At 43.3% G+C, this 15,734-nt stretch overlaps 1 protein-coding gene across 4 annotated transcripts in view; it reads right to left on the reverse strand.

The window, feature by feature from the left end:
• SON (SON DNA and RNA binding protein) overlaps positions 1 to 15,734 on the reverse strand; it is a 42,522-nt gene that overhangs the window by 24,842 nt on the left and 1,946 nt on the right. For all 4 annotated transcript variants that reach the window (XM_082043269.1, XM_082043270.1, XM_082043272.1 and 1 more), the window contains exons 2-3: positions 15,567 to 15,733; positions 1,171 to 11,634 (exon numbers count right to left, since the gene is read on the reverse strand). In XM_082043269.1, coding sequence (XP_081899395.1) covers positions 1,171 to 11,634; positions 15,567 to 15,733 — 10,631 coding nt within the window. The remainder of the gene's footprint in view (positions 1 to 1,170; positions 11,635 to 15,566; position 15,734) is intronic.

Below are 15,734 nucleotides of genomic sequence, written 5' to 3' on the forward strand. Positions count from 1 at the left end.
ACTTCTAGACACCCTAAATTCCATACTCTACTTCTTAGCTATCTCTGAAAAGCTTTCAAAGGTCTTGAAGAAGTCCCCTCAAGTCCCCCAGTACACAGCCTGAAAGCCACTTACAACCAACAGAAAAATGTAGGCAAAATGTGCACTTACATAAAATACAATTACAAACAAAACTGTTAATGAAACAGTATTTTGCTTTACGGACAAAAACTCATGGGGCCCTATCATAGAAAAAATGAATTAAAATAAGGTATGTCTTATTTGATCTGCCAGTTTGCAAATAAATGAGTTAGCACCACCCTAAGCAAGCATACAGCTTTACAAAAATCCTAAAAGGACAATGTTCCTTTATGACTTAAGCAATTAAGCAACAGAAGTATATAGATACAGACTTGTTGCGTAATCAAAGCATGAAGGCCAATTCAGGGATGCTCATTTATTCTCATGTTCTGTACAAAAATACTACTCTGGTAGAGGGGCTTCCGTAATGTTATGACACAGGACTAAAAGGATCAGAACCTGAGGTCCACAACAGGAGGCTTCCTCACACACTGTGCAAGAGCTTGTCTCTCAAAAATCTCATTTCTTCTTTTGTAACTTACTACCTAAAGAAACTTCAAGGCCTCTCTTTCTCTAGTCACAGACAAAAGATACGATTCAGTAGCATTTTTTATTTTCTAAGCAGCCAGGTCTGTGAACATGTTCAGAAACAAGTCTCCCTTTTCATTAAGTTCTTATCATGGCTAAGAGGAAAAACAGAGTAATGCCAACAAATAAACAAGCATTACAGCTAACAACACAGCTAAGAACTCTCCAACTGGTGCTTACTTTCACATGTCCTTTCATGCCCAATCTGTTCTCAGGAAAACTAGAAATTGTTAAGTTTACAGTACTTGGTCTCTACTAACAATTAGAATGAATAGTATTCCTCAAAACTGCAACAGAGTAGCTTTATATAAAAGCTCTAGAACCAAAACGTAACCTGCTGTAAATAGGCTTTCTTCCAAATGGCAAGCATGGATTCAGCTCCACCATAGATGTTCCTACTCGAAGTCACTGCCTAAAAGTAACACACAGAACGACTTCCAAGAAATTCCTTATGAATGCTAAAGATGTGTTAAAATAATATAACCTACCCATAGAACTACTGAAAATAAAACCATCACTTACCCAAGTCTGTGAGACGTTTAGGTGACCTGACTGAAAACTCTGATGACCTCGACCTACGACGATCAGGTGATCTGCTGTATCTTCTTCTTCCTGAAGATCTGGATCGCCGTAGTCGAATTGGTGACCTACTAGAGCTCCGTCGTCTTCCTCTTGACCTTGATCGCCTTTGACGAATAGGTGTTCGACTCCTGCTCCGTAATCTGAGTGATATTCTACGATCTCTTGAATCTGATCTCCTTCTTCTTCTGTCAGTAGATCTTGATCTATTTCTCTGTGATCTCTTACGCCTGTCTCTTGATAAAGAACGCCGCCTTCTTGATGCTGACCTTGACCTACTCCTCCTTCTGTGCCTTGAACGTGACAATGAGCTAGAACGAGAGCGACGATTAGATTTTGATCTTGATGCTCTTCTCCGTGTTGCTGATCTGGAGCGATTCCGTCTAGAACGAGATTCTGTATCATATCTCTGCGATCTGCGTTGGGAAGACCTGGAGCGTCTGCTTCTGGACCTCCGTGAAGATTCTTTGTCTGCTGCTTTTTCAATAGATTTGGATCGACTCCTTTGGTGAGCAGTGGACCTCGAGCGTCTACGTCTAGACCTCCGCGAAGACTCTTTGTCCGTCGCTTTTTCAACAGATGTCGATCGACTCCTTTGGTGAGCAGCGGACCTCGAGCGCCTGTGTCTTGACCTCCGCGAAGACTCTTTGTCTGCTGTTTTTTCAACAGATATGGATCTACTGGAACGTCTATGTCTAGATCTCCGTGAAGACTCGTCTGCTGCTTTTTCAACAGATGTGGATCGACTTTTTTGGTGAGTAGGAGATTTTGAGTGTCTGCTTATAGACCTTCGTGGAGACTCCTTGTCAGATGCTTTATCAACAGATTTGGATCTAGATTTTTCACGTTCAGAAGACTCAGAACGCCTACTTTCAGCTATAAAGGAAGAGTCCTGTTCCTCCGACCTCTCAAGAGGCATAGAATCCTGTTTATCTTCGTCTTCCAAAGAGGGCTCTGCATCCTCACCCTCTTCACCACTGGAAGACCCTGACTCATGCTCATCTGAGGATGAAGAATCTCTTTGTTCAGCTGTCAAGGAGGGTTCCACATCATCTGCTTCTTCACCAGTGGTAGACCTCGATTCATGCCCATCAGGGGATGTGGAACCTCTGTGTTCAGTTGTCAAAGACTGCTCCATATCCTCTGCTTCTTCACCGGTGGTAGATCTTGACTCACGCTCATCTGATGATGTGGAATCTCTTCGTTCAGCTGCCAACGGTTCCATATCCTCCGCATCTTCACCAGTGGTAGACCTCGACTCATGTTCATCTGAGGATGTGGAGTGTCTACGTTCAGCTGTCAAAGACAGCTCCTGGTCCTCTGCTTCTTCACCAGTAGTTGACCTTGACTCACGTCCATCAGGAGACACAGACCGTCTATGTTCAGCTGCCAAAGAAGAATCTAAATCCTCTGCTTCTTCACCAGTTGTAGACCTTGACTCACGGTCATCAGAAGACGTGGAGTGTCTACGTTCAGCTGTGAAAGAGGTCTCCCCATCTTCTACATCTTCACCAGCAGTAGACCTTGACTCATGCTCATCAGAGGACATGGAGTCTCTTCGTTCAGCTGTCAAGGAGGGTTCTGCATCCTCTACTTCTTCCCCAGCAGAAGACCTTGACTCATGCTCATCAGAAGACACAGAGCATCTACGTTCCGTTGTCAAAGGCTGCTCCAGATACTCTCCTTCTTCACCAATGCTAGATCTTGACTCATGTTCATCAGGTGACATGGAGCGCCTGCGTTCAGATGTCAAAGAGGGCTCCACATCATCCATTTCTTCATCTATGGTAGATTTCTGGTCATGGTCCTCAGGGGACACAGATCGTCTGTGTTCAGAAGTCAAAGAGGACTCTAGACCCTCTTCCTCCATGGGAGATTGCAGCTCAGGACCTTCCTGATACGAGGATGTGGAATGTCTACGTTCAGATACCAAAGGGGTCTCTAGATCTCCGGTTTCTTCACCAGGGCCAGATTTCACTCTGTAGCCATCAGGGGACATGAAGCACCCACTTTCAGGAATTAAAGAAGGCATTGCATCATTCATTTTTTCAACAGGAGTAGATTTCAAGTCACCGTCATCCGGGGACATGGAAGCTTTATCATTTAGTGCCAAGGGTTCAAGACTGCCAACCTTTCTCAACTCCTGGCCATCAGGGGATGCTGCATGTTCGTTTTCAGGTGTTGGAGAAAGCTCTTGCTCATCTGCTTTTTGGACAGTGGTGAATCTTACCTCCTGGCTCTCAAAAGACATAACATGGTCATTTTCAGGTATCAAAGAAGAATCCATATCCTCTGTTTTCTCTGCATGAGTCAATCTTGATTCATACTCCTCAGGAGACAGAGCACGTTCATTTTCAGATGTCAGAGAAGGCTCCCTAGCCTCTACCTTTTCAGCAGGGCTAGACTGCAGCTCCTGACTTTCAGGGGACATGGTACATTCACCTTCAGACAAAGACAGCTCCTGCACCTCTGTTTTTCCAACAACAGTAGACTGCAACTCCTGGCTATCAGTGGACGTTGAACTTTCGCTTTCAGACGTTTCAGAATGTTCCGTTTCTTCAAGAGGACTGGATCTCAAATCACGGCCCTCCGGGGATACAGCGTATTCATTTTCAGACAGCACAGAACGCTCCTGCACCTCTGTTTTCTCAGTAACAGCAGAGAGCAACTCCTGACCTTCAGGGTATGCAGCATATTGACTGTCTGATATTAGTGAAGGCTCCTGCACGACTGTTTTTTCAGCAATGGTAGACCGTAATCCTTGGCCTTCGGGGAAGACGGTATATTCACTGTCAGATATAAGAGAAGGCTCCTGCACCCCTTTTTCAGCTGGGCTAGCCGTCATCTCCTGGCCCTCAGGAGATACAGCATACTCATTTTCAGACAGCAGAGAACACTCCTGTACCTCTGTTTTTTCGGCACAGGAAGGTGGCAATTCGTGACTTTCAGAAGACACAGCATATTCATTGCCAGGTACTACAGAAGCCTCCTGTACCTCTACCTTTTCAGGAGAGCTAGATCTCAACTCATATTCATTTTTAGACATCAGAACAAGCTCTTGCATTTCTACCTTTTCAACAGGGAGTGACCGCAACTCCTGGTTCTCAATGGACAACGAACATGTTTCTTCAGACATCCGATAAAGTTGCCGCATCTCTGTTTTATCAGCAGGAGTTGATGTCAACTCCGGGCCATCAAGCGCTATTGTGTATTCGTTTTCAGATATTTGAGAAGGATCCTCTACCTCAGCTTTTTGAAAAGGAGTGGATGTCAGCTCATGATCATCAGAAGAAACAGAACATCTGCTTTCCAGTATCAGAGATGGCTCCTGCACCTGTATTTCTTCCTCATAGGCAGATCTCAACTTGTGGCCATCAGGGGATGCAATGCATTTCAGTTCAGAGGGCAAAGATGATTTTCGCACCTCTACTTCTTCAGCAGGGATAGGTCTCAATTCATTACTATCAGACAAGACAAGAAGTCCACCTTCAGATGTCAGAGAAGTCACTGGGGCCTGTGGTTTTTCAGTAGGTGCACTCACTGGTTCACAAATATCAGCAGACTTGGAGAACTCACTTTGCAGTGGGAGAGGCTTCTGTATTTCAATTTTTTCAACTGCAGTGGATGTCAATTCATACCCTTCAGGGAAGACGGAACACCTAAGCTCAGATGCCAATGACAGTTCTGCACCTTCTGTCTTCTCCAAGTAATTGTGTTTTGATTTATGGCCATCATGGCACACAGAAATTCCACTTTTGGACATCAAGAAAGATCCCGCACCTTCTATTTTTCCAGCAGGCAGGTATCTCAATTCATGAACTTCAGAAGATTCAGAGCCATCAATTTCTTGTGAGTGCGCTGGACCATCTAAATCTTTTTCAACGGACAATCTGGACTCATGAACTTCAGAAGACTTGTGGCTCTGGCCTACAGTTGTCAATACAACTTCCTGCGTTTTTTCAAAAGCTGACAGTGAATTCAGGTCATCTGAGATCTCAACAGGACCACACACGGATGTCAGGGAACCATCTGGAGCTTTTGCCGTTTCAACAGATAAAGATCTGTGTTCGTTTCCATCAGGTGACTTAAAGGAGCCACTTTCAGACATCAACAGAGGCTCCTCTATTTGTCCAGCAAAGCTGGATCCTGACTCATGTCCAACAGGAGACTTGAAGCATTCACTGGCAGAAATCAGAGAAGGCTCCTGCACCTGGCCCTCTTCAACAGGCAAGGAGGCTGACTCACACACATTAGGGAATGCAGAGCATGTAACTTCAAGCACTGGAGATGATTTTTGAGTCTCTACTGTTTCAAAAGACCTTGACTCAAGACTGTCAGTCAACTTAGAAGGTTCACTTTCACGTACTTGCAAAAACTCCTGAAGTTCTGTTTTTTCAGCAGGCATATGTCTCAATTCATGACCATCAGACAAGTCAGAAGGTACATTGTCAGGCACCAGCAAAGATCCCTGAACCTCTACTTTTCCAGAGGACAAGGAGGTTGTCTTGTAATCATCAGAAGATACAGAGCATCCCCTTTCAAATGTCAGAAGAGGATCTGGGCCCTCTATTTCTTTGAGAGATCTCAACTCATTTTCATGGGAAGCGGAGAGCTGAAATTCTGTTACCAAAGAAGTTTCTGGATCGCCTCCTTTTTCAACAGATGAGGATCTTGACTTGGGTGTGGAATACGCAAGTTCAGGCAATGATGAAGACTCCAGAGCCATTGCTTTTTCAGACGATCCATTTTCAGATGTCAGAGAGAGCTCTGAAACCTGTGTTTTTTCCACAGGCATGGATCTCAATTCCTGGTCATCTGAGGTCTTAGAGCTATCAAGTTCAGACATCACAGAAGGCTGCAGACCCATTGTTTGTTCAGATGAGGAGCTTTTCTCAAGACCATCAAAAGTTTTGGAAAATCCACTTTCAGATGCTGGCGGAAGCTCCGGACCATTTACTGTTTCAACAGGCAAAGCTACTGACATGGGACCATTAGAGGATTTGGAGGAGCTGCCTTCACTTGCAGAAGATGGTTCAGGAACATCTTTTTCAAGACATATGGTTGACTCCTGAGGTTCAGAAGACTCCACATGCTTGCTACTGCACTTTACTGAAGATAACTTACTCTCTTTTTTTTCTATAGATTTGGACCTTGACTTAACACTATCAGAGGACTTGGACCGTTTCCGTTTGGATTTTTTTGAAGATTCCTTACGCTTTTTTTCAACAGACCTAGATCTAGACTTGTAACGTTCAGAAGACTTTGAGCGGCGGCGCTTAGATTTTCGTGAGGACTCCTTCTTTTTTTCCACTGATTTGGATCTAGACTTGTAACGGTCAGACGACTTTGAGCGTTGACGTTTAGACTTCCGTGATGATTGCTTTCGATCTCTTTTTTCTACTGATCTGGATCTAGACTTGTAACGGTCAGAGGACTTCGAGCGCTGACGTTTAGACCTCCGCAGAGATGTCTTCCGACCTCTTTTCTCAAGAGATCTTGACCTAGATTTTGAACGATCAGAGGAACCAGACCCTCTGTGCCGGAACCTCCACGAGTATTCTTTGCCCCCTCTCTTTTCTGAAGACCTGGATCTAGATTTAGAATGGTCAGAGGACCTGGAACGTCTGCGGCGGGATCTCCAGGGAGACAACCTGCTCCCCCTCTTTTCCACTGATCGTGATTTAGACCTGTAGCAGTCAGATGACCTGGAACGTCTGCGACCAGATCTTCGAGAGGACAGTCGCTTTTCCACTGACCTGGACTTAGACCTGTAGCGGTCAGAGGACCTGGAACGTCTGCGACCAGATCTTCGAGAGGACAGTCGCTTTTCCACTGACCTGGACTTAGACCTGTAGCGGTCAGAGGACCTGGAACGTCTGCGCCCAGACCTTCTAGAGGACAGTCGCTTTTCCAGTGACCTGGACTTAGATCTGTAACGGTCAGAAGACCTGGAATGTCTGCGTCCAGATCTTCTAGAGGACAGTCGAATTTCCACCGACCTTGACTTAGATCTGTAGCGGTCAGAAGACCTGGAACGTCTACGTCTGGACCTTCGGGAAGACAGTCGCTTTTCCACTGATCTGGATTTAGACCTGTAGCGGTCAGATGACCTGGAACGTCTGCGTCTGGATCTCCCAGAGGACAATCGGCTCCCTCTCTTTTCTGCTGATCTGGATTTAGACCTGTAATGATCAGATGACCTGGAACGTCTGCGTCTGGACCTCCGTGAAGACACTCTTCTCTCTCTCTTCTCCACAGATGGGGATCTAGATTTGGAATGCTTTTTTCTGGAATCTGAATAGTTTCTGCTCCTAGAACGTGCTCTTTTAGAGGTCAAACGCCTGGAAGTAGAACGCGACCGTGATTTTTTCTTCCGCTTCCTAGACCTGGACTGAGACTTGGAGCGGCTCCTTTTTTGTTTCTTTGCATCATGTTTTTTATCACTGCTTCTATGGCTGCTTTTTTCAATAACCTTCTCAAGTCTCATCAGAGTCTCCTTCATTCGTGCCGCCACATCAGGTTGCACATCAGATGTTTCTGAATCTCTTTTCTCTGACTCCTCTTCTGGAGTTGCTTCTTTGACAGCCTCAGCCTCTGGAATGACTTCAGACTGGCTTGTCTCTGCTGCAAGCACAGGAACTCCTGTAACAGTCCCAGGTGCTAAAGCTGCTTCCAAATCTTTTGTCTCTGCCTCCAAACCCACAGCTGCTTCTGCATCTTTCAGCTCTACAGTCTCAGGACAAGGCGCTGTTTCCAAATCTTTCGTTTCTGTCACATGAGCTGGAGCTGCTTCCAATTGTTCAGTCCCTGCTGAATCTTTTCCATCTGCTGCATGTGAAGAACTAAAAACTGTTTCTGTTATTAAAGACTCAGATGCTGAAATTTGCTCTGCATCTTTCTCAACCACTATCTTGCATTCCTGAGCTTGACCAAGAACTCTCATGTCCTCCATTTGTTGACTCTGCACCCCTTCTGCATACTGTACTTCTGCTGCCACTTCACGTTCCAGCATTGTTTCTGGATCTTTCACATCCCCTGGTTTGGGAACTGCATCAGAAGTTTCAATTTCAGCACTATTCAATATTTCTGGAGCGGCTTCTGCAGTCTTCCATTCTGCAGCAGGTTTTGCTTCTAGAACTGCTTGCAAATGTTCTTGCTTTTCAGTGTGCAAAGCTTCTGGAACAGCTTCTGAAGCATAACCTAAAACATTCATCACTCCCACATCTCCAGACTCTTGAGAAGTTTCCAAACCTTGGATATCCATGTGTACCTCAGTCTCTTCAACTGTTTCAGAACTTTTCACCTCTACTGTTGCAGACAAATCTTTTAAATCGATGAGTGAAGGCTCATTTTTTGGTGTGCTTTCCCTCCTTGTTGCAATTGCATATTCTGCAGTAGGTCCCTGAGTTCTCACATCTGTCAAAATATTGGATTCCAGAGTTCCTTTCAAGTTTCTCCCTTCTGTCATTATTTCTGATGTCATTGTTTTTTCTTCCACTCCAGAGAAAGACTCTAATACTGTTTCTGAATGACCTACTATTTGTTCCTGTGCAGATTTTGAAGTCAGTTCTGAAGTTTGTACCATTACTGTTTGCACAGGTTCTAGCACTGCCTCTTGGCTCCTCACCTCTGCTTTGTTTGGATATTCTGGAGCAACTTCAGAGTGCCTGATCTCTCTAACCACCTCAGATGCCAATGTTCTTTCCAACCCTTGCATTAGTGTCCTTGTTTCAGGCATTTCCAAATTTTTCATGTATAAGGGTGAAGTTTTCAATTGTGCTTCCACATCTTTTACCTCTGAAACTGCCTCAACTTCCGAAGAGTTGTCTAAACCTTTCACCTCTACACTGGCAGAACTGGTAGCTAGTTCAGAATCCCTTATGTCCCCTACAACCTCAGTTTGTGAAGTTCTTGTATGTGTCATGACCTGAGACTGTGAAACAATGGATTTCTTTGTTGTGCTTGCCCCAAGAGGTTCTGCACCTGTTTCAGCATGTTTTGGTTCTCTCTCTGTTGTGGTTTTCAAATGCATCATTCCTCCTAATGCCTCAAACTCTCTAACTGGTGCTATACTTGCATGTGCAACCACAGATTCAGGAGTCCTTTCTGACCTTTCTTCTAAGGTATAAACTCCTGGACTTGCTTCCAAGACTTTGTCACCTGTTCTGGCTTCAGAAAGCACATTTTCTCCAAAGCCCTTTGCAACTGCAAGGGTTCCAGGCTGCAAGACTGCTTCCAAAGCTTGTATATTTGCCATACCTACAGACGCTGGATCTCCTAAACCTCTCACACCTTTCACGTGCAGGTGTGATGACGTAGTCTTCATCTCTGCCCTAGCTCTACCAAGGCCTGCTTCTGAAGCTTTCCTTTCTGTCTCTGCTACGGGTCTCACAGTTGTTTCTAAATTCTTCACCAGTCTTACATATCTGGCTTGCATAGCTAGGAGACGAGCACCTGAGCCTGCTTCTATTCCTGCCATGCTATCTAGATTTATTTCTGAACTTTCTGACACCACTGATGAACCTGGACCTTTCCTATCTTTCTGCCAAGACAGCGGAGTCACTTCCAAACCTCTCACATTTGATTCACGCTCCTCTGGTTGTCTCAGTAATGAAGTACCTTCTGAATCTTTTGCCTCTATTACAGCTACAGGCTTGAGAGTAGATTCTGAAATTTGGGAAGCATTAGTATTTTCCAGTTGCAGAGTAGCCTGACTTGTTTCTCGATCTTTTATTCCTGTTAGTGCTGCAACTTCCACAGTTGCTCGTGGACCTTTAAAACTCTCCACCATCTGAATGCCTGAAGTTGTTTGAGGAAAGGTCTGCCCAACTGCAACAGGCTGTAAAGTTGCTCTTAAATCTTTTGCCTCTGCAACCACATTCACATCTTTCGATTCTGCTGAAACTGCAGATTGCTGCGTTCTATCCACATTTCCTGTTTCAGTCAAGACTGATGCATTCAGCACTGTTGCAGGATCAGTGGTACCTTCCACACCTTTAACTACTTCAACTTGCAGACATTCTTGAGCTGCTTTGATATCTGTTGCTTTAACACCCAGAGGTTCTATGATTGTTTCCGAAGTTTTTGCCTTCACTACAGCAACCGGCTGAAGAGCTTCTTCCATGTGCACAGAGCTTCTAGCTGGTTCAATATCCTTCACTTTTGTAACAGCTCCTGGTTCCAGCGGTATTTTGGCACTTTTTGTTTCCACTTGGGTCACAGCAGTTGCTGCAGGGATTTCTAAAGGACGTTGCAGAGATACATCTGCCTTCAAGACACTCGAACTCTCCACAGGGCTGCATTGCATTACTCTCAAATTATCAGATGTAATTGAGGACTTCAGGGTTGTCTCCAAAGGTCTGCTCACACCCCCTAATTCCAACAATCTTTCCACATTTCCCATATGCAGACATTTTTCAGTTGCTTCTGGAATTTTCACTTCTTCTACAGCCACAGCCACGTGAGCTACTTTCACAGTATTCAGATCTGCCTGATTTGCAGATTCAGGAATTGTTGTCACATCACTTGCCAAAGTCACAGATTCTGAAATCGCTTCTAACACTTTTGCTCCTCCCTGTGCCACAGATTGTAGAGATGTGTCTGAATATTTCAACACCTCCGTGGTCTCAGACTCAAAAGCTGTATCCAAAGCTTGTACTTGTCCAGTGCCTTTAGATTTCAGAATAACTTCTGAACCTTTTAGTGCTTCTATTACCTCTGAAGGCAGAGTTGCTGCTGAATCTTTCTGAATTTCAGATTTATTGGTTACTCCCGACGGGATGCTAGATGAAGTATCATTTCCAGTATCAACAAGAACACCCTTTTCACTCACATTAATAGCTCTAAGATAAATAGTTTCATGAGACTGTTTAATTTGTTCTTCTCTAGTGCAAATTTCAGTTTGAGTTATACTAGCATTTTCTTGGATACCAGATTGGCTGCCTTCTAAATTAAGTGGAGGATTTGTTGCACACAAAGTCCCCTTCTCACTTCCAAGATTTTCTGTAGACTGCTGAGAATCAGTTCTTAAATCAGAAACAAGTCCTGCAGCTTGTCTATCAAGCTCCTCATTTGCTTTTAAGGACAGTTCTTCTGGCTGCACGTGGACAGCCGGATCCGTATCTCCAAATCCTCCATGCTGTACACTCAATTTGGAGCTTGATTTCTCTGGCATCAAGTGAGAAACAGGCTGCAAATCTCCATGATCTCCATGACGTGTACTCAACTTTGACTCCTTTGGCTGCTTTTTATGCTTCTTCTCTTTCTTCCTTTTCTTCTTCTTTTTCTTCTTCTTCTTGCTTTTGTGTTTCTTGTTCTTCTTTGATTTTTTCTTAGGAATTTCATCTTCACCAGTAGAGCTTCTTTTTGTAGACTTAGTACTACTTTTCACAGTATTTTTGTCTACATCTAGAAAAAATGATATTTTCATTGTCAACATTATTAAAACTGCATTTTAAAAATTCTTTTAGACTAGTGACCAAGTACATGGACAGAGGTACAAAAAATTCAATCCTGAAACCCATGCCTTCTTTACTAAACTACCATACACAAATAGCACACACTCCCTTTTCCAGCCCTCTTACCCTCCCTCTCAGGAGTCACTTTAAGTAAAAATAAGTAATTTCTTCCTTCAAAAAGTTAACAGAATCTTCTTGGTCAGCAACACAGTTCCAGTAGGAACCATGACTCTTTGCAAGAACTAGTTGTATAGACTTATACCCATTTTCAACTGGGCAGTGCACTCTTCCAGGAGGCTGGAGATGTGCTTTTAAAGTACATCAAGCTGCACGTGGAAATGAAACAACTCCTCTTGATTTCCAGGCCAATTATCTACAGAGTGGCATGCTGATTGTACAAAATGTGGCTGTGCCGTTATTCCTTGCAATGCTTTAACTTGTGAGTAAGCTTAATACTACTAACGTGTTAGAAATTATCTAAGTGTATGAAGTTCCTCACTAAGTTCTTCAAACAAATTTGGGGAAACAGCATCTACTTCACCAATTCTAAACAACGTTCAAGGCACTGCAGGCCACCAGATGCTCAGACTGGACTGCAGTTGCCACAAGCAACTGCAAACCTTCAACTGTCTGATGGAGCTTTGCTTCAAACAAGAAAGTAACTAATACATTCAAGTGACTGCAGGGACAATCACTGAGAAGGGAAGGAAAGAGGAAGACTGAGGTTTCAATCACCTGTGATGCATCCATATGTCCTGAGGGAACTGGCAGCTGAAGCTGCAAAGCCACTATCCATCATAGTTGAGAAGTTGTGGCAGTTCAGTTAAGTTCTCACTGATTGGAAAAGGGGAAACATAACCCCCATTTTTATAAAGGGAAAAAAGCAATACCTGGGGGACTACAGGCCAGTTAGTCTCACCTCTGTGCCCAACAAAATCATGGAGCAGATCCCCCTGGAAACTACACTAAGGCACATGAAAAATAAGGTGGTTCCTTGATTGGTGACAGCCAGTGTGGCTTCACCAAGGGCAAATCACACCTGAAAAAAATTGGTGGCCTTCTACAATGGGGTTACAGCATTGGTGGATATGGGAAGAACAACTGACATAATCTACCTCAACTTGTGCAAAGTATCTGATGCTGTCCCACACAACATCCTAGTCTCTAAATGGGAAATACATGGCTTCGACAGATGTTCCACTCAGTGGAGAAGGAACTGGCTGGATGGCTGCCCGCGAAGAGTTGTGACAAGCAGTGTTCCTCACAGGTCAGTACTGGGACCAGTGCTATTTAGTATCTTTGTCAGCTACATGGACGGCAGGACCAAGTGCACCCTCAGCAAGTTTGCCAATGACACCAAGCTGTGTAGTGCAGCCAACATGCTGGAGGGAAGGGATGCCATCCAGAGGGACCTGGACAAGCTTGAGAAGTGGGCCCATGTGAACTTCATGAAGTTCCACAAGGCAAAGTGCAAGGTCCTGCATATGGATTGGGGCAATCCCAAGCACAAACACAGGCTGGGTGGAAAATGGATTGAGAGCAGCCCTGAGGAAAAGGACTTGGGTATGTTGCTTGATGAGAAGTTCAACATGACAGGACAATGTGCACTTGCAGCCCAGAAAGCCAACTATATCCTGGGCTGCATCAAAACAAGCATGACCAGCAGGTCAAGGGAGGTGCTTGTTTCCCTCTACTTTTGAGAGACCCCACCTGCAGTACTGTGTTCAGCTCTGGGGCCCACAACACAAGACTGACATGGACCTGTTGGAGAGGGTCCAGAGGAATCCACAAAGATGATCAGAGGGCTGGAGCACTTCTCCTCTGAAGACAGGCTGAGAGAGTTGGGGTTGTTCTGCCTGGAGAAGAGGAGGCTCCAGGGAGACCTTATAGCAGCCTTCCAGTACCTAAAGGGGGGCTACTGGAAAGATGGGGAGGGTCTTCTTACAAGGGCATGTAGTAACAGGACAAGGCATAATGGCTTTAAACTGAAACAAAGTAGATTTGGATTAGATGTAAGGAAGAAATTTTTCACCACGAAGATGGTTAGACACTTGAATAGGTTGCCCAGAGAAGCTGTGGATGCTCCATCCCTGGAAGCATTCAAGGCCAGGCCGGACAGGGATTTGAGCAACCTGGTCTAGTGGAAGGTGTCCCTGCCCACAGCAGGGGGGTTAGAACTAAAGATCTTTATGTCCCTTCCAACCCAAACCATTCTGTGATTCTTTTAATTCTACACCTCACTTCCCTCTGAATTTAACCTGTGTTAGGTTCTTACCCTTCTTTGGATCTAGTGCCATGTTTTCATAAGAAAGGCACTTGTATAAAAGGCAGCTTCTAATAACTTGTTAAATATGAGCTATATTATCAAGTCCACTTCTATGTTATCTTCAATTATTATATTTATACTGGCCAGCACAGCAAGAGGCATTCTCCAATTATAATCTTGGCTATGACTGCAAAACATCCTCTTTCAAGTAAACAATGCAAAATAATTCAAAAGTTGTTGGTAACTGCAATATTAGTAAATTAACATGACTTATGATTCCATAGATAAGTATCTCAGCCAGCTTTAAGCACACCCTTTTTTATGGAATAAACAGCTTAACCAAAAAAACAGTGTTTCCATCAACATTGTTGTGAATGCAATGAAAGAAGACAATGAAGCAGAGCCAAATGACCTTTTCTACCCAACATTTTCACATAATCTCCATCGTTCAACAGCAACGTTAACTCCTTTCCAGATATGAGTAGTGGGAACGTTTACCTTAGGTTAAGTTTATTAACTTCCATGTTAATAGGTCTCGCTTATTACCATGTTGGCTCATCTCATTTGTTCATAACAGAAGAACAAAAATTTTAAAAAATTAAATAATAAAAATAAGCAAAAACCACAAAAAACAACACAGGAGCCAGCCTAAACTGTAAAGTGCTGCCTGTACAGCGTAAGTGAAAGACTGTTGAAAACGCTCGAGGGAAATAAGCCACTGTATATAAAAGAAGGAAAAAGCAATTCCAAACCCTTGTAAACAGAATTTCTGAAATAAACAAATTTCTATGCTGCCCCTTAAAAAAAATTACTCTGGAACTATACTTACCAAGCACATAGTAGTGACCCATGTTTCAACTCCAAAAAATTACAAATGCAGTAATGAAAGCCTTCATATCACTAACTCTCACAATTGAGAAATTTTACAAAAAGGACTAGTCCCATAAGAAGGGATATTTGTAGGCAACTTTTTGGCAAAATAAATCCAGTATTTTATTTATTTATTGAAGTTATGAGATTGCTACATAAAATATCTTAACCTTGGGAAGATTACAATCTGTGTATCTACACTTTAAAGATAAGTGCATTATTCATTTTAAAACAACAAAGCACCTTACTCTGACAGATTAACCATGTAGTTCTGAATTCTAATAAATGATTTTTAGAAATAATCTTGCAAACCAATCCAAAACAACACAACAAACAATGCTTCTATCCATCAGTACCAGCTCTGTTAGTAAGAACTGCTCATTGAGACCCTGAAGCAGGCATATCTAAAATAAAGCACAATTATATATATGGATATTATGTATACGTTTTAACATTACTGTAACTGAAATAAAAATAATTTTTTCATACACTAAGTAATGCTTTTATATCAGAACCAGATACAATTTTTAAATTATGTATTTCTCTTTCCAACTTATGGTTGTAAATCACACTAAAAAAAGAATACTTAATGAACATTACAATAAACATACAACTTGTCAGATGAAGGTCAGTGAGAGAAACAGTACTGAAAAGTACTTTTTCATCTCTATAAAACTGATTCAATTTTAAGCACTATGACAACCTTCTTAAACAAGAACATATTTGCCAAATGTGTTTTCATTTACCTGATTTGCACTGCAGCTCTGTATCAATGGCTCCAGAGAGCACTTCCTCTATTTTCTGCACTATCTGATCATTCTGACGACTCCCAGCACCAGCAACAGTGTCATCTGAAGGGTTGGCTTGCTCAGCTGGGATTGTGTCACCATTGGGTTGGCCTTCTACCTTTCCAC

The sequence above is a fragment of the Streptopelia decaocto genome (assembly GCF_964273445.1).
Source record: "Streptopelia decaocto genome assembly, chromosome: 1".
NCBI classification, from domain to species: Eukaryota; Metazoa; Chordata; class Aves; order Columbiformes; family Columbidae; genus Streptopelia; species Streptopelia decaocto.